At 48.7% G+C, this 19,358-nt stretch overlaps 1 protein-coding gene across 1 annotated transcript; it reads left to right on the plus strand.

Annotated features, from left to right (window-relative positions):
- The first annotated feature begins 1,599 nt into the window (after positions 1-1,599).
- Positions 1,600-19,131, plus strand: ZSWIM4 (zinc finger SWIM-type containing 4). Its single transcript, XM_077261814.1, has 14 exons — positions 1,600-1,932; positions 3,843-4,044; positions 11,015-11,362; positions 13,342-13,490; positions 13,560-13,710; positions 13,798-13,974; positions 14,255-14,578; positions 14,687-14,824; positions 14,896-15,156; positions 15,255-15,390; positions 15,484-15,638; positions 16,081-16,244; positions 17,587-17,668; positions 17,760-19,131. The coding sequence occupies exons 1-14, from the start codon at positions 1,825-1,827 to the stop codon at positions 18,635-18,637; spliced, it is 3,273 nt and encodes a 1,090-aa protein (XP_077117929.1). The 5' UTR covers positions 1,600-1,824; the 3' UTR covers positions 18,638-19,131.
- Positions 19,132-19,358: the final 227 nt, after the last annotated feature.

Below are 19,358 nucleotides of genomic sequence, written 5' to 3' on the forward strand. Positions count from 1 at the left end.
TCAAAATTGAAGGCATACTGAACCAGCATGGCTACCACAGCATCTTGCAGCGGCATGCTATTCCATCCGGTTTGCGTTTACTTGGACCATCATTTATTTTTGAACAGGACAATGACCCCAAACACACCTCCAGGCTGTGTAACGGCTATTTGACCAAGAAGGAGAGTGATGGGGTGCTACGCCAGATGACCTGGCCTCCACAGTCACCAGACCTGAACCCAATCGAGATGGTTTGGGGTGAGCTGGACCGCAGAGTGAAGGCAAAAGGGCCAACAAGTGCTAAGCATCTCTGGGAACTCCTGCAAGATGGTTGGAAGACCATTCCCGGTGACTACCTCTTGAAGCTCATCAAGAGAATGCCAAGAGTATGCAAAGCAGTCATCAAAGCAAAAGGTGGCTACTTTGAAGAACCTAGAATATAAGACATATTTTCAGTTGTTGCACCCTTTTTTGTTAAGTATATAATTCCACATGTGTTAATTCATAGTTTTGATGCCTTCAGTGTGAATGTACAATTTTCATACACACACATATATACACACACACACATATATACACACACATACAGTATATACACACACACATACATATATATATACACATACACACACATTCTGCAGTCTCACACATATATACACACACATACAGTATATACACACACATACATATATACACACACATACAGTATATACACACACATACAGTATATACACACACACATATACATATATATATACACACACACATATATATACACATACACACACATTCTGCAGTCTCACACATATATACACACACATACATATATACACACACACAGTATATACACACACATACATATATATATACACACACATACAGTATATACACACACATACAGTATATACACACACATACATATATACACACACATACAGTATACACATACACATACAGTATATACACACACACATACATATATATATACACATACACACACATTCTGCAGTCTCACACATATATACACACACATACAGTATATACACACACATACAGTATATACACACACATACATATATACACACACATACAGTATATACACACACATACAGTATATACACACACATACATATATACACACACATACAGTATATACACACACATACAGTATATACACACACACATATACATATATATATATACACACACATATATATACACATACACACACATTCTGCAGTCTCACACATATATACACACACATACATATATACACACACATACAGTATATACACACACATACATATATACACACACATACAGTATATACACACACATTCTGCAGTCTCACACATGTGACTGTTTGACCTCAGGCAAACACATGAATGAATTGATTCCCAGGCCTTTTCCCCGCCCACTTTGCCCTTATATAGAACATCCGTTCAGTTAAAGAGCCTCAGCTCGCTTTTCCATTGGCCGGCGCTCCCGCTGACTGACAGGTCACCGCTTCCCTGCCTCGTACTCCTGGCTTACAGGGAGCGGAGACGTATGTCACCGAGCTGCTGGCGCTGTCCAATAGCTGCCCCGGAGCCCAAGAACGGGGCGTGTCCACAGCTCAGAGGATAAAGATCGAGATCCCCATTGTTAAGGCGATTTAAAGGGGCCGCGGATCGGGGGCAGTCGTAAGCGAGAGGCCGGGCCGAGGGATCTACAAGCCGGCCGCGCCCCGTGGAAAGTCCGGGGATTATACAGAGGATAGGCCTGGAATATATTGGCCATAGGAGATAAAACTGTGGAGGTGACAGTAGGAAGCAGAGATCCCCGGGGGGACGAAGCCAGGGGACGATGGAGCCCCCCAAGAGGAGGTGTCTCGGCCTCACACCCAGGCACCAGCCGGACTCTCTGCTGGATGTCAGTGCCAAGAAAGTGGCAGAGACGTGGGCCTTCGAGCAGGTAATGGGCAGCGAAGTGCCGGGCTGACGGGGACTCACGGGTTAATGACATACACTGGTGGTATATGGTGTATACATAGTGCAGCATGGCTGCTGTACACAGGGACAGCAGCTATACACCGCTCTTTACCGTATATACTGTGATATACAGGACACCCAGGGCGTCAAGAGTTAATGATCTATACAATGTACACAATATAGGACACAGAATACACATGAGCTGTATACACAGATATGTACACAGCGAGGAGAGAAAGGCACCAACGGGTACATGTAATGTATGGAGGCTGCGTATACACAGTATATAGTTTATGGGGGCTGCGTATACACAGTATATGGTGTATGGAGGCTGCGTATACACAGTATATGGTGTATGGGGGCTGCGTATACACAGTATATGGTGTATGGAGGCTGCGTGTACACAGTATATGGTGTATGGGGGCTGCGTATACACAGTATATGGTGTATGGGGGCTGCGTATACACAGTATATGGTGTATGGAGGCTGCGTGTACACAGTATATGGTGTATGGAGGCTGCGTGTACACAGTATATGGTGTATGGGGGCTGCGTATACACAGTATATGGTGTATGGGGGCTGCGTATACACAGTATATGGTGTATGGGGGCTGCGTATACACAGTATATGGTGTATGGGGGCTGCGTATACACAGTATATGGTGTATGGGGGCTGCGTATACACAGTATATGGTGTATGGGGGCTGCGTATACACAGTATATGGTGTATGGGGGCTGCGTATACACAGTATATGGTGTATGGGGGCTGCGTATACACAGTATATGGTGTATGGGGGCTGCGTATACACAGTATATGGTGTATGGGGGCTGCGTATACACAGTATATGGTGTATGGGGGCTGCGTATACACAGTATATGGTGTATGGGGGCTGCGTATACACACTCACTCTATTGGCTGTACATATTGTGTATATACTCTCAATTTCTTTATCACAGTATTGTGTACACCAAGCTTAAATAATGTATATACCACCTTTGGATCCTGTATACAGCATCTATACACGTAGCCTGTGGATCTTCTGTGCGGCGTGTATGTACCACATGTGGGTCCTGTGTACGGCGTGTGTGTATACCACATGTGGGTCCTGTGTACGGCGTCTATATTCCGCATGCGGGTCCTGTGTATGGTGTGTGTGTGTGTGTGTGTGTATACCGCATGTGGCTCCTGTGTATACCGCAGGTGGCTCCTGTGTATGGCCTGTATGTATACCGCAGGTGTCTTGTGTGTGTGTGTGTGTGTGTGTATGTATATATATACACACACACACACACACACACACACACACACACACACACACACACACACACACACACACACACACACACACACCCCCACAGGTGGGTCCTGTGTACGGCGTGTGTGTATACACATATCCCCGCTGACGCTGCACAGGGCAGGTGTGTGGATGTTTGGTTCCTGTGCATCATAGTATCAGCGTGACCTCACCACTTCCTCGTACTACATCCACCCTTTCCCTAAATACCACACGAGATGCCATCACAGTGGGGAGTGTCACCTATCACCCGTGGACACGCCGGCTCATAAACCTGTGCGGCTTACACTGTATACAGGGGCCGCTCTTCCTGGGGAGGAGGAGAACGTCACTATGGATGCGGCTGTGGGCTAATAATCCACCCTGTTAATAAATCCACGCTCACCTTCTTCTTAATACTGACTTTCTGCTCCTCCGTTATAACGTGGGCTCGATGTCTTCTATGGGGGGACTGTTTTTTGCTTTCCTTTGCTTGTTGTTGACCTTACTACCCTATATCCCCTATACATGTGTAACAGCGCCCTCTAGGGGTGACATTGTCATGAGGAATAATCTCCCTGTATAATTGACATAACTGGTAACCACTGTACGTTTTGCAGGTAGAAGAACGATTCTCCAGGGTCCCAGAACCGGTGCAGAAGCGGATAATATTCTGGTCGTTCCCTCGCAGTGAGAAGGAGATCTGCATGTATTCATCCCTGGGCTATCACCCCCCAGAGGGCGAACGAGATACCAGGGTCCCCTTTAATAGGGGTCTTCAGCTACTGCAGTCTGGGGCGGTACAGAGAGTGCTACAAGTTGGTGAGTCTGTGGTGGGCCGGGCATTGTGGGGCACCCGTTTCTGCCGTGTACAATGAGTGCTGTATTGTGCGGCACCCTCGGAGGCTCTGGTATATAATGATTTCTGGATTGTGCGGCACCCTCGGAGGCTCTGGTGTATAATGAGCGCTATATTGTGCGGCACCCTAGGAGACTCTGGTATGTAATGAGTGCTGTATTGTGCGGCACCCTCGGAGGCTCTGGTGTACAGTGAGTGCTGTATTGTGCGGCACCCTCGGAGGCTCTGGTGTACAGGGAGTGCTGTATTGTGCGGCACCCGTTTCTGCCGTGTACAAGGAGTGCTGTATTGTGCGGCACCCTCGGAGGCTCTGGTGTACAAGGAGTGCTGTATTGTGCGGCACCCTCGGAGGCTCTGATATGAGTGCTGTATTGTGCGGCACCCGTTTCTGCCGTGTACAATGAGTGCTGTATTGTGCGGCACCCTCGGAGGCTCTGGTGTATAATGAGCGCTGTATTGTGCGGCACCCTCGGAGGCTCTGGTGTACAATGAGTGCTGTATTGTGCGGCACCTTCGGAGGCTCTGATATGAGTGATGTATTGTGCGGCACCCTCGGAGGCTCTGGTGTATAATGAGCGCTGTATTGTGCGGCACCCTCGGAGGCTCTGATATATGAGTGCTGTATTGTGCGGCACCCTCGGAGGCTCTGGTATATAATGAGCGCTGTATTGTGCGGCACCCTCGGAGGCTCTGGTGTACAGTGAGTGCTGTATTGTGCGGCACCCTCAGAGGCTCTGACATGAGTGCTGTATTGTGCGGCACCCGTTTCTGCCGTGTACAAGGAGTGCTGTATTGTGCGGTACCCTCTTAGGCTCTGGTGTACAGTGAGTGCTGTATTGTGCGGCACCCTCAGAGGCTCTGACATGAGTGCTGTATTGTGCGGCACCCGTTTCTGCCGTGTACAATGAGTGCTGTATTGTGCGGCACCCTCGGAGGCTCTGGTGTATAATGAGCGCTGTATTGTGCGGCACCCTCGGAGGCTCTGATATGAGTGATGTATTGTGCGGCACCCTCGGAGGCTCTGGTGTACAGTGAGTGCTGTATTGTGCGGCACCCTCGGAGGCTCTGATATGAGTGATGTATTGTGCGGCACCCTCGGAGGCTCTGGTGTACAGTGAGTGCTGTATTGTGCGGCACCCTCGGAGGCTCTGATATGAGTGATGTATTGTGCGGCACCCTCGGAGGCTCTGGTGTACAGTGAGTGCTGTATTGTGCGGCACCCTCGGAGGCTCTGATATGAGTGATGTATTGTGCGGCACCCTCGGAGGCTCTGGTGTACAGTGAGTGCTGTATTGTGCGGCACCCTCGGAGGCTCTGATATATGAGTGATGTATTGTGCGGCACCCTCGGAGGCTCTGGTGTACAGTGAGTGCTGTATTGTGCGGCACCCGTTTCTGCCGTGTACAAGGAGTGCTGTATTGTGCGGCACCCTCGGAGGCTCTGGTGTACAGTGAGTGCTGTATTGTGCGGCACCCTCGGAGGCTCTGATATGAGTGATGTATTGTGCGGCACCCTCGGAGGCTCTGGTGTACAGTGAGTGCTGTATTGTGCGGCACCCTCGGAGGCTCTGATATGAGTGATGTATTGTGCGGCACCCTCGGAGGCTCTGGTGTACAGTGAGTGCTGTATTGTGCGGCACCCTCGGAGGCTCTGATATATGAGTGATGTATTGTGCGGCACCCTCGGAGGCTCTGGTGTACAGTGAGTGCTGTATTGTGCGGCACCCGTTTCTGCCGTGTACAAGGAGTGCTGTATTGTGCGGCACCCTCGGAGGCTCTGGTGTATAATGAGCGCTGTATTGTGCGGTACCCTCGGAGGCTCTGATATGAGTGATGTATTGTGCGGCACCCTCGGAGGCTCTGGTGTATAATGACCGCTGTATTGTGCGGCACCCTCGGAGGCTCTGGTGTATAATGAGCGCTGTATTGTGCGGCACCCTCGGAGGCTCTGATATATGAGTGATGTATTGTGCGGCACCCTCGGAGGCTCTGATATATGAGTGATGTATTGTGCGGCACCCTCGGAGGCTCTGGTGTACAGTGAGTGCTGTATTGTGCGGCACCCGTTTCTGCCGTGTACAAGGAGTGCTGTATTGTGCGGCACCCTCGGAGGCTCTGGTGTATAATGAGCGCTGTATTGTGCGGTACCCTCGGAGGCTCTGATATGAGTGATGTATTGTGCGGCACCCTCGGAGGCTCTGGTGTATAATGACCGCTGTATTGTGCGGCACCCTCGGAGGCTCTGGTGTATAATGAGCGCTGTATTGTGCGGCACCCTCGGAGGCTCTGATATATGAGTGATGTATTGTGCGGCACCCTCGGAGGCTCTGATATATGAGTGATGTATTGTGCGGCACCCTCGGAGGCTCTGGTGTACAGTGAGTGCTGTATTGTGCGGCACCCGTTTCTGCCGTGTACAAGGAGTGCTGTATTGTGCGGCACCCTCGGAGGCTCTGGTGTATAATGAGCGCTGTATTGTGCGGTACCCTCGGAGGCTCTGATATGAGTGATGTATTGTGCGGCACCCTCGGAGGCTCTGGTGTATAATGACCGCTGTATTGTGCGGCACCCTCGGAGGCTCTGGTGTATAATGAGCGCTGTATTGTGCGGCACCCTCGGAGGCTCTGATATATGAGTGATGTATTGTGCGGCACCCTCGGAGGCTCTGGTGTACAGTGAGTGCTGTATTGTGCGGCACCCTCGGAGGCTCTGATATGAGTGATGTATTGTGCGGCACCCTCGGAGGCTCTGGTGTACAGTGAGTGCTGTATTGTGCGGCACCCTCGGAGGCTCTGATATATGAGTGATGTATTGTGCGGCACCCTCGGAGGCTCTGGTGTACAGTGAGTGCTGTATTGTGCGGCACCCGTTTCTGCCGTGTACAAGGAGTGCTGTATTGTGCGGCACCCTCGGAGGCTCTGGTGTATAATGAGCGCTGTATTGTGCGGTACCCTCGGAGGCTCTGATATGAGTGATGTATTGTGCGGCACCCTCGGAGGCTCTGGTGTATAATGACCGCTGTATTGTGCGGCACCCTCGGAGGCTCTGGTGTATAATGAGCGCTGTATTGTGCGGCACCCTCGGAGGCTCTGATATGAGTGATGTATTGTGCGGCACCCTCGGAGGCTCTGGTGTACAGTGAGTGCTGTATTGTGCGGCACCCTCGGAGGCTCTGATATGAGTGATGTATTGTGCGGCACCCTCGGAGGCTCTGGTGTACAGTGAGTGCTGTATTGTGCGGCACCCTCGGAGGCTCTGATATATGAGTGATGTATTGTGCGGCACCCTCGGAGGCTCTGGTGTACAGTGAGTGCTGTATTGTGCGGCACCCGTTTCTGCCGTGTACAAGGAGTGCTGTATTGTGCGGCACCCTCGGAGGCTCTGGTGTATAATGAGCGCTGTATTGTGCGGTACCCTCGGAGGCTCTGATATGAGTGATGTATTGTGCGGCACCCTCGGAGGCTCTGGTGTATAATGACCGCTGTATTGTGCGGCACCCTCGGAGGCTCTGGTGTATAATGAGCGCTGTATTGTGCGGCACCCTCGGAGGCTCTGATATATGAGTGATGTATTGTGCGGCACCCTCGGAGGCTCTGGTGTACAGTGAGTGCTGTATTGTGCGGCACCCTCGGAGGCTCTGATATATGAGTGATGTATTGTGCGGCACCCTCGGAGGCTCTGGTGTATAATGAACGCTGTATTGTGCGGTACCCTCGGAGGCTCTGATATGAGTGATGTATTGTGCGGCACCCTCGGAGGCTCTGGTGTATAATGACCGCTGTATTGTGCGGCACCCTCGGAGGCTCTGGTGTATAATGAGCGCTGTATTGTGCGGCACCCTCGGAGGCTCTGATATATGAGTGATGTATTGTGCGGCACCCTCGGAGGCTCTGGTGTACAGTGAGTGCTGTATTGTGCGGCACCCTCGGAGGCTCTGATATATGAGTGATGTATTGTGCGGCACCCTCGGAGGCTCTGGTGTATAATGAGCGCTGTATTGTGCGGTACCCTCGGAGGCTCTGATATGAGTGATGTATTGTGCGGCACCCTCGGAGGCTCTGGTGTATAATGAGCGCTGTATTGTGCGGCACCCTCGGAGGCTCTGGTGTATAATGAGCGCTGTATTGTGCGGCACCCTCGGAGGCTCTGGTGTATAATGAGCGCTGTATTGTGCGGCACCCTCGGAGGCTCTGATATGAGTGCTGTATTGTGCGGCACCCTCGGAGGCTCTGATATGAGTGTTGTATTGTGCGGCACCCTCAGAGGCTCTGGTGTACAGTGAGTGCTGTATTGTGCGGTACCCTCGGGGGGGCAGAGCCCGTGTGCTTGCAAATCAGGTTTAACTGAATTATTGTGGCTACAGACAGGTTTGGTTGTGAAGCAGGTGCCCAGCGCGGAGTATTCTGCAGCTTGCTGAATGGGCTGCATTGTGCTGCCCCGGAGCCTCTGCGTTACAGAGGTGAGGTGATACTGGCGGAGGACACCTGAGGCGGCTGCAGGCGGCGACATGTCGTATGGGTGACAGTTGGTGACACTCCTCACGTCATCGGAACGGGTTTTTATTTATGATCCGTTTTTGTGAGTCAGTGGCCGCAGCTTGTCCGGACTTGCTGCCCTTGCGGTTGAGAGCGGGCACTTCCTAGCACGCCCGTACATGTGCCAGGGCTGCGTCTCCACCTGAATTACTGCCGCTTTCAGCCTATTGACTTCGGGTCCTTCTGCGGAGACGTTCGTCCCGGCCTCACATTATGTGTGATAATGCCCCCACACCCGCTTTAGCCTCCATTTTTTTTCTTATGCAATTTTAAACTCCTTTCCGCAGCCACCTCCCCCGATGCCCCTGGTATTTATTTTCCTCCCGTCCATTATTAGGATATCAAATCTGAAAGGCTAATCCCTTTATTATTTTGTGTGTTTTTTGTCTTTCCTGTGAAGCCCCCCAGGGACGCCCCCTCTCCTTCTCTTCTCTTCTCATCTCTCTGGGTGATTGTATTTTGTATACAGCAGATAAAAGTGTCATTGACAGAGAGGGGCCTGAGGCGTGTGACAGGACAATGTGAGGCTGATACTGGGCCGCCGTCATGCGTCACAGATCCCACACATGTCCTGAGCCGGCCGCCGTGAATGGGGCTTATTCAGGGCTTGTGTTACCATCTTCTACAACACTGGGGCGCAATATCAAAAAGGTTTTATTAAATGGAATTCCTCTAAAATACATCTTATAAAATCCCCCAAAATGTTTCTTGCTCTGATGCATCTACACAAATTCTCCTTCCTATTGACGGCGTCCTAATCGTTGGCGGTGCTGTGTAATAATTCATGTATGAGCCCATTGAGAATAAGCCATGCATGCCGGAGTTACGTCTGTACGAGTCCTTGTCTGGCCACTCCTTTTTGTAGAATTGGGTTAAGGGGACGGAAAGGGGGAGACTGAACAGATGGGAAGCGTAGTCCTACCCCCACCGCTCCTATATAGACATAACCATTCTTATGTAGTCAGTGTGTGGCTCAGGGGCCGGCTACGCGGCTATTAACTCTGCCATCAGTAATAAGGGGCAAGCTTATATTAGGGATGGGAAACTTTTAAAGTTCATTGTACCCACATGGTGCCCTCCGGCTCTAAACGTTTTAAGAGGAATTCTACATAAAGCGTACATTATACACAACTGCCCTGTCCTGAATGAATAGTGAACTGATTGACCCGAAGCAAAATTATTCATCCCCCTCCCCATAGTAGATTCAGTTTACTAGCAAAATTTGACAAAGTTTCTGTTTGCAATACTGTAGGCTTCGCCGAGCCCTCGCTGTGGCGTCGAATGTGGTCATCCTCGCCACGCCATCGACTGTGGTTATCCTCGCCGAGCTCCCACCGCTCCGTCGACTGTGGTCATCATCGCCGAGCCCCCTCCACATGCTCGACTGTGGTCATCATCGCCGTGCCCCCTCCACATGCTCGACTGTGGTCATCATCGCCGTGCCCCCTCCACATGCTCGACTGTGGTCATCATCGTCGTGCCCCCGCCGCACCATCGACTGAGGTCATCATCACCGAGCCCTCGCCGCACCGTCGACTGTGGTCATCATCGCCAAGCCTCCGCCACATGCTCAACTGTGGTCCTTTTCGCTGAGCTCCTGCCACGCCTCCCTAGAGACATTTCCTAGCCTCTGTCATCAGGGTGTTCTTTTCCGCTCATGCTACTTTCGTCCTCCAGACATTCTGCTGATCCATGGGCCTGAAAATTTCAGTTTTGTCTCATCGCTCCGCAGGACTGCATTCCCAAACTTCTGTGGCTTAGTTATAGGATTTTGTGCATGTTGGAGCCGATTTTCTTTGCGCTTTTGGGTCAATAGAGGCGACGTCTTGGAGTTCTGACAGGAAGACCCTCAGAGTTTAGTAGAATCTTAGACATCTGCTGCAGGACGTCTGCAGCCACTCGAGGGGTTTGGTGGCAGCCGGTGACGGCTCCTCTCTCTGCCACGTCCAGGTAGTGCGGCCACAGTCCTATCACATTGATATAGTGAACTCTCCTTTTTGAGCCTATCTGTAGGGACATTCATTATCTCTTGCCTCAGTTTCCTTAGCTTTTTGAACCACTTTCTTGACAACCAGAGAATGTTAGTGACCTGGAGGCTATTTCCTATGAGGAACAGACTATAAAATGTCTCGAACGCTGCCAGGAGCTGGTTTTTGGCTTTCAGTCGCATGTGCAGCCTAATTTGCAATGGGGAAATGAATAATTTTGATTGCAACTTTCCGTCCCTCACTCCTGTACTCCTGCATGGTATAGTGGATATTGCACTCAGGAGCCTTGGAAAGCTGGGTGGCTGCACATGACAATTTCTACATTAGGAAAGCTGGATGAATGTGTTCTTGGTTATGGTAGAACCCCTACTGTATCATTTGGGCATTTTACCTCTGTCTATTATTTTGCAGGCTTTCACCTCAGTGGATCTGTCACAGAATCGGGAGATCCAGAAAGAACCTACCAGGTGTCCATCAGCTTTGACCGATGCAAGATCACATCCGTCAGCTGTGCCTGCGAAAATAGAGACATTTTCTACTGTGCCCACGTGGTGGCGCTGTCCCTGCATCGCATCAGGCGGGCATGGACGGTGGAGCTGCGGCTTCCCATCTCGGAGACACTTTCCCAAATGAACAGGGACCAGCTGCAGAAATTTGTACAGTACCTGATCAGCGAGCATCACACGGAAGTGCTGCCAACCGCTCAGCGACTGGCGGACGAGATCCTGCAGCTGGAATCAGAGATCAACCGAGTACATGGTGAGCATAAACGTAACTGCACTATCAGACCCCAAAATGTAAAACGCGTTGCTCAAGATAGAGGATTCTACCCAAAAACTGATACCTTTTGTGCTGAGCTTGGGGTCACACTCCTTTCCTTTAGGCCCAGTATTAGTTTTGGCTGAATATTCTTTAATCAATATTTTTTAAACCTAAATGGTCGGTTAAATGAGTTTTCCAAATTTGGATAACCCCTGTCTGCTTTGTTTGTATAGAGAGAAGAAAAAATAAATAAAAAATGTGCCTTCCCTCCTCGCCAGGTCTATCACTGGCTCTCTATTGCTGCTCCTGGTGTTTGTGATTGTCTGCAGCGCTGACATCCCATGTATAGCCATAACAGGGCTCAACGGCTCCGCCCAAGTTGTCTGCACAAGCCGCTGAGCTCCCTGTCATCAGCGCTGCAGACAATAAAGGGCACCGCAAGCGGCTACGGAGATTCATCACAGGACCTGGGGAGGGTGAGCAAGGAATGTTTGTTGTACCAAAAAAAAAATCAGAAGCTTGGGATTTCAGAAAACAAAAATTCCAGTTTTCTGCCCCTAAGAGTAGAATAATTAAACCAAAAAGAAGGGCATGTGTATAAGCTCCGTCATAAGGAGGATAAGGTAACCAAAAGAAAATGACGTGAGAGCTGCCTTAAAAATACAATCTTTATTCCCAAACAGGTAATTCTTATATAAAAATAACAAATTGCATATGAATAAATATAATGACACAACAATTAAAATGAAGGACGACACAAGTACCACGTACATGCCGAAGGAAGGACCAATAGAATTAGTACATAAGCCAGCAAGTATTGACTATAATAAGTATTGTCTGGTATACACAGAGCTGTGAACCAAATCAAAGGAACGCACATCAAGAATACCAAAAGTAATCACAAAAAAAATCAGATGTGCGAAATACACCACTATGGTCAGTGGGGGATAGATAGATAGATAGATAGATAGATAGATATCTACTGTATATCTATATCTTTTCACTGAATACACCACGGGATAAACAGGTTATATCAAAATATATAGGCCAAAGTAAAGCAAAAGTAATAAAATGCTAAAGTGCCAGGTCCATAGCTCAATACCAACCTTAGGCAGATGTCCCCCGAAGAAGCGTAGAGCGAAAAATGCGTTGGGGTCCCTCTTGCCCACGTCTGCCTAAGGTTGGTCCTCTTAACCTGCTACTATGTTTTACTTTTTGTAATCTGTATACACTTTATTGCATCCAGGATGAGATTCACTTATATATAACTATAGAATGTATATATGCTGTTTGACTAGTGCTTTTTAGGTGCTTTTCTACATGTCAGCCTAACTAATAGCAACAACTTTTTATGTCCCTTGCCAGAAGTATTTTTCCGCATATCAGTATCGAGCTATAGATGGTACTATGCACCTGCCACTTTACCATTTTATGACATTTTATTACTTTTAGCTTTACTTTGGCCAATATATTTTTATATAACCTGTTTATCCTGTGGTGTATTCAGTGAATCTTATGTAGAGATCTATCTATCTCTTCTATTCTATTCTACTGACCATAGTGGTGTATTTCGCACATCTGATATATAGATATATATAATTTTTTTTTTTTTTTTTGTGTGATTACTTTTGGTATTCTTGATGTGTGTTTCTTTGATTGGTTCACAGCTCTGTGTATACCAGACGATTTTTATTATAGTCGGTACTTGCTGGCTTATGTACTAATTCTATTGGTCCTTCCTTCGGCATGTACGTGGTACTTGTGTGTCGTCCTTCATTTAAACTGTTGTCATTATATTTATTCTTATGCAATTTGTTGTTTTTATATAAGAATTACCAGTTTGGGAATAAAGATTGTATTTTTAAGTCATTTGCTTTTGGTTACCCTAAGAGTAGAAGTATTGCATGGTCGTCTGCTATTTCTATTAACACTACAGCTCCCAGCATACCGCTGATTTACACAATGGTTGCTTTTAGGAGCCCCAGACCCCACAGCCGGTGCAGGGAGGGAGGACGACAACTGTTGGCATTTGGATGAGGAGCAGATCCAGGAGCAAGTGAAGCAGCTCTTGTCGAATGGTGGATACTATGGAGCCAGCAAGCAGCTGCAGTCCATGTTCAGCAAGGTGGTTACCTTTTCTCCTCCCCGCTGCTTCATCACTATAGTCTCCTAACTGTTTGCATCCTGTCTCTAGGTGCGGGAGATGCTGAGGATGCGAGACTCCAATGGTGCCAGGATGCTTATCCTCATGACTGAGCAGTTTTTGGAGGACCCCCGGCTGGCTCTATGGCGGCAGCAGGGAGCCGGAATGACTGATAAATGTCGGCAGCTTTGGGATGAGTTGGGTAAGAACTGTTCTTCCTGTAGTTGGTGGGCAATCTGTTCCTAAATGATGGCTTCTCAGTGTGACCCTCTCGTATTTTTTCCGATAGGTGCACTTTGGGTATGTGTGGTGCTCAGTCCACATTGCCGTACAGAAGAAAGGGAGTCATGGCTGGAACTTCTCCGGAGGTGGAACACCATGGACATCTGTCCATTGGAGGAAGGAAACTATTCTTTGGATGGTCCAGGGGCACAGACTGTGCCTCAGACATCTGCTGGAAACCATGGTATGATCGTGAGGTTGGCCTAGGTGATGTACAGTATTTCTGCCATCTGGGCATAGATGTCTATATGTTCCAATGACATGTTTACAAAATCACGTGCCAATGTCACCTAATCATTATAAAGATGTAATAGACATTTTCAGCCCTAAGCCGTTCCAGTAGCATCTGCTGGTTATGGATCAGCAGACCATACACCCATCTTGAACATACATCCATCTTGTTGTGTTCCTTCCTCCAAATTAAGATAGTAGTTTTAATCTAGATTTTTGCCTTTTATTTCCAGTCATCTCTCCACGTCAGACAGTATTCGTAAGGGCCCTCAAGGCAGGGGATTTGCGCTGGAGTGACCCCCACTTACAACGGATCTTAAACGGAGATACCTGTACCCCGGGAACGAGTGTAAAGTGCAGCTCTGACAAGCTTTCCTTTGACCCTCAAGGCCGCCCACTGTGGCTTGGAGACCATTTTCCAGTAGCATGTGCCCGCGTTGATGCCCTGAGATCTCATGGGTACCCGATCCAAGCTTTGAGGTTGGCGGTTTGTGTAGTCAACACCATGAGGCTGCAACGCCAGCACCAGATGGAGGGATTGAAGCAGCAGAGAAAAGGTGAGGCAAGGTGATGGTTGGTCAAATGGACAAGGCGTGTTAGACCTGGTAGGATGGGGGGTGCCTTCAGTGGGGGTCAAGTCAACACACATTTTCTTTTCCTAATAGAACTTCAGGTGAAAGGAAGTACTACTCTCACTAACCTGGAAGGGTGGATCGGGCACCCGCTTGATCCAATCGGGTGTCTTTGCAGGACGTTCTTGGAGGCCAGTCTACCAGAGGATGAAGGACCAGCTCCTTCCCCAGGTACATCTATATAAAGTGGGTAATAATGACTCTGTCTTAGAGCCTTCTGACTTTTGTTTCTTTCTTCTCAGAGCTTTGTGGAGAGCAGAGGAAAGTAATGTACCAGCACATCCCTGTACCCGGAGGTTCCCCATCAGGAGAGTCTCTTCTGTGTCTGGCACTGGAAGTGGCTCTTATGGGCTTAGGACAGCAACGAGCTATGCCTGAAGGTCTCTATGCCCAAGACAAGCTGGTCAGAAGTGAAGAGCAACTTATTGGCCTTCTGGGAACATTGGACATGGGGGAGCGGTTGGTTCAGGTGCTGAGGAAGCAGGCCATGTTACTCTTGGAAGGTTAGTGGAGCAGTATGGTGGAGTTAAACCTGTAACATGGCAGATTTATGGCAGTGTTTCTTGTGGCTGATTACTGATGGACCACTTATTTCTCTTAGGTGGTCCATTCAGTGGATTCGGAGAAGTAGTCTTCCGGGAGAGCGTTCCTATGCATATGTTTGCACGCTTCCTCTTCACGTCTTTGCTCTCACATGATTCGGACCTAGCGTACAGAGTTGCCCTGAGAGCCATGCGGTAAGTGCGGTGAGATATTAATGCCATCCATCCTATACATTATATCAGCTGGTGACTCTCGCCTAAACCTGCTGGTTCCTTTTTTATTTCCAGGCTTCCAGTTCTTGAGTCTGTTCTGCCTCCACATGGATCTGACATCATGCCTCTGGACTCCATGCTGACCAGTCGTTTCCCTCGCTGGTCTATTCTAGGGCACTTAGAAACAAGGCAGTGTGAACTGGCGTCTGCCATGTTGACAACAGCTAAAGGTATTGATCATGGAGGGATATTTCCAGTGATTGCATTGGAGGCTTTGTTCCTACCCTTGGTATCGTGCCTCTGGGGATATGGATGGGGCTGCGTGGCACCTAGTGGTGATGAGAGATTTTTTTTTTTTTTGGTTAGGATAGATGGAAACTATTTATTCTGTCAATTTTGAGATTTGGATGCTCTCCTGATTTACTTAGTTGGGCAGCATGACCCGGCGACTCTGAGTGGTGACGTTATTGATGTCACCTCTCTTCGGTGGCCGTGTGACCCGGCCCTGGCTGTTTGGAAAGAATATGGAGCCTCAGCACACGGCTACATGGTCTTTGCACGGAGGATTTGATGGATTTTGCTGGATTTTCTTGGACTATGGCAGACCTGCAAGGGATTTTTATTTTTTATTTAATTTTTTTTAATGCAGTTCTCTCTCTTCTTCCATCACAGGAGACCCCAAGTGGCTGCATACAGTCCTGGCTTCCATTCAGCAACATATCCACTCCCCGGCTCTGCTATTCAAGCTCGCTCAGGATGCCTGCAAGACTGCAACTCCCCCCAACTTGCCCCCTGACACCACGCTGCTAAACATTTCTTTGGAGCTCGGACTGCAGGTATGACCCTCATTTTATAGTCATCATATACACTACATAGACAAATGTATTGGGGCAGTTCCAAGCCTCACACCTCCGTGAGCTTTAATGTCTCTGGGACATGTTGACGATTTATCCTGATGTTGATATTGGAGGAGGTGGGCAGGCGACTATGTCTATTCTAGTTCATCCCTGGCTGTTGTTCAGGTCCTGGCTCTATGAGAAGAGATGTGTTTTTCCATCCCAAATCATGCCTGTATTGACCTTGTGCCCTGGGCACAGTTGTGAAGAATAGAAAAGGGTCCCTAAAGTGTTCCCACAAAGTCGGAAGCTGCAATTGTCTAAATTGTCTAAAATATCTTGTGCTGAAAAGCATTAAAAATTTCCTTCACTGGATCTAAGGTGTCGAGGCCACCCCCTGATAACAGCCCAGAGCATTATCCTCCTCCACCATCTGTACAATGGCACAGTACAGTCAGGGGGGAACATGCTCCTGGAATCACCAAACCCCGACTCCTCCATCAGACGCAGATGGAGAAGTGTGATCCGTCACTGCACAGAACATGTCTCCTCCAGAGTCCAGTGGTGGCAGCTTTACACCACTCCATCCGACGCTCAGCATTGTGCTTGGTCATGTGCAGCTTCTCGGCCATGAGCTCCTGGTGGGGGTGCAGTATTTGTGCTGATGTCTTACCAGAGGAGGTCTGGATTCTACAGTTATGGAGTCAGCAGAGCGTTGGTGACTTTTCTGCCCTCTGCTACTCGGCACTCTGTCTTCCACTCTATAACGTAATGGGGTCTCCACTTTTGTGGCTGTGTTGCTGCTGTTCCCTCCACTTCTCAGTAATATCAATCACAGGAGATTGGGGAATACTTATTGGTGTCCTGCTATTGGACCACACTGTTATCGGTGAGCTCATTACCACCAGCCCTTACATCACATGCTAATAAAGGCTGACTGCATGGTGGGAGGCCAAATGCCAAATATCGTAATAGGACTGGAATTTATTGATGAACAGTTGTGATCCATGCCGCTTTGTCTTTTTTAAATGCCTCTTTTATTCGTATAATTATGCGCTGAAGGATGCAATGTATCTGTCACCCAGCTTCTGGGAGATTGGGGTAAATAATGTTGAAGGTCTGGGGCTGACTTCTTCAAAACTATTATCTAAGCCAATAGCATATCCATAAGGAGGTATGATGCCATGACCTGGTGACCACATCCTCATACCAAGTCTCTGAAGTCTTCGTAGACTGCTAGTGACTCTACTGTAGGGTATGGAGCAGATGGAGGGATGTTGTGATGCCATTTACTTGCACCTAAACACCCTTCCTTCCTTCCTTTCTTCCTGCCTTCCTGCAGGTGATGAGAATGACCCTGGCCACACTGACATGGAGACGTCGTGAGATGGTCCGCTGGCTGGTATCCTGTGCCACAGAGATCGGTAAGCGTCATCGTGGTGACGGGGATATTCATTAGTCATTTTTTTTTTTTTCTCCCAAGCTTCTAACTGTAAGCCATTGTTCTTTTATCAGGTATTCAAGCCCTCGTCAGCATCATGCAGAACTGGTACACCCTCTTCAGCCCCCTCGAAGCGACCAGCATTGTTGCGGTGTCTTGCATGTCTCCTGCCACCCACATGCGTTTCGCCCAGGAACCAAGACAACGAGAAGAGCTTTACTCCTGTACGCGGGCACTGGCCTTGCAATGTGCTATGAAGGACCCTCAAAGCTGTGCCCTCTCTGCCCTGACTCTATGTGAGAAGGACCACACCTCTTTCGAATCTGCTTACCAGATAGTCTTGGATAGTGCCCACTCCGGCCCTGGCACACACTCCCACCTCTTTACGGTCGCCCGCTACATGGAACACCGCGGCCTTCCATTGAGAGCTTTCGCCTTGGCCACATTAGCCCTGTCGAATCTCACCATAGGTTTTAACCAAGACGCTCACCCTGCAGTTAGCGATGTCCTGTGGGCTTGCTCGCTGGCACACTCACTGGGCAAAGTTGAGCTGGGCACAGTGGTACCCCTAGTTATTAAAGGTGTGCAGTGCGCTCCTGTACTGTCCGATATCATACGCCGCTGTAGCCTTCCACCCCCTAGCCTGGCACAGGCCCTCTCTGCTGCTAATAACCCGAGAGGCAGGGGAACAATGCCACGGGCTGACAAGTCTCCCCTCTGCCAGCTTCTGGAAGCCACAGTAAGCGCTTATGTCAGCACTACTCATTCCCGCCTCACCCACATCAGCCCCCGACATTACGGAGACTTTATAGAATTTCTTGCAAAAGGTCGAGACACTTTCCTGTTGGCGCCAGACGGCCATTGCCAGTTTGCCCAATTTCTAGATAACCTGAAACAAACTTACAAAGGGAAAAAGAAACTGATGCTGCTAGTACGAGAACGGTTCGGGTGAACATAAAAATGACCAGGGACAACCCCTAAAAGACTTGCTCTCCCTCTTTTAAGGGACCCGTAAAGCCGTGCAGAGCGCAGGAGCGTATACCACTCCACATCAGATATACCGTACTGCTGGCGGATGAGCGCGGTAGTGAAGGATTTTTTTTTTTTTTCATTGAAGAATTGCAACGGATCTCCGGTGGAAATGTGCATTTTTTTTTTGTGTGCTTTTAAATAATTTATATTTATTTATATATCAAATTTGTGAAAATGCCCATCAACGACTGCACCGCAGCCCATCATCGCATGGGGCGAGTTTTGCAGTATAATTACGGACTACGAGATGCAGCGGCCTGCAAGCTGTACAAGGTTTTGCAATTGCCAAGCAAAGATTTTGAAGACTGAAAGGGGATTTCTCTGCATAGAGCAGTACTTATATATTTATTTCTGAAGGATCTTCTGTATTAATTTATTTTTTTTGTATAACTTTTTTTTTTTTTTTTTTTTTTTTTTACCTTTAAAAATAACGGAGTTAACCCCTTATGTGGGTGGTGGATGTGACGCAACCCTACTTTACCTTTTAACCCAGTGACCATCTTTACTGTAGCAAAGCTTTGGCCTGAGACCATGTTATTGGAGCCTGCTATTTATGGCCGCCATATTGTTCATATACTAGAGACCAAATTGCATTGAACTGGAAATCAGTCATTCAGGGCGAGTGCAGACAATTTGTCGGA

The sequence above is a fragment of the Ranitomeya variabilis genome, chromosome 5 (genome assembly GCF_051348905.1).
Source record: "Ranitomeya variabilis isolate aRanVar5 chromosome 5, aRanVar5.hap1, whole genome shotgun sequence".
NCBI lineage: Eukaryota > Metazoa > Chordata > Amphibia > Anura > Dendrobatidae > Ranitomeya > Ranitomeya variabilis.

Bases quoted from the DNA above. Each gene is read 5' to 3' on its own strand.
- ZSWIM4 (XM_077261814.1), top strand. From the start codon at position 1,825: ATGGAGCCCCCCAAGAGGAGGTGTCTCGGCCTCACACCCAGGCACCAG. The intron at 4,045-11,014 runs GTGAGTCTGTGG...ATTATTTTGCAG, and splicing joins ACAGAGAGTGCTACAAGTTG to GCTTTCACCTCAGTGGATCT. The intron at 15,157-15,254 runs GTTAGTGGAGCA...TATTTCTCTTAG, and splicing joins GGCCATGTTACTCTTGGAAG to GTGGTCCATTCAGTGGATTC.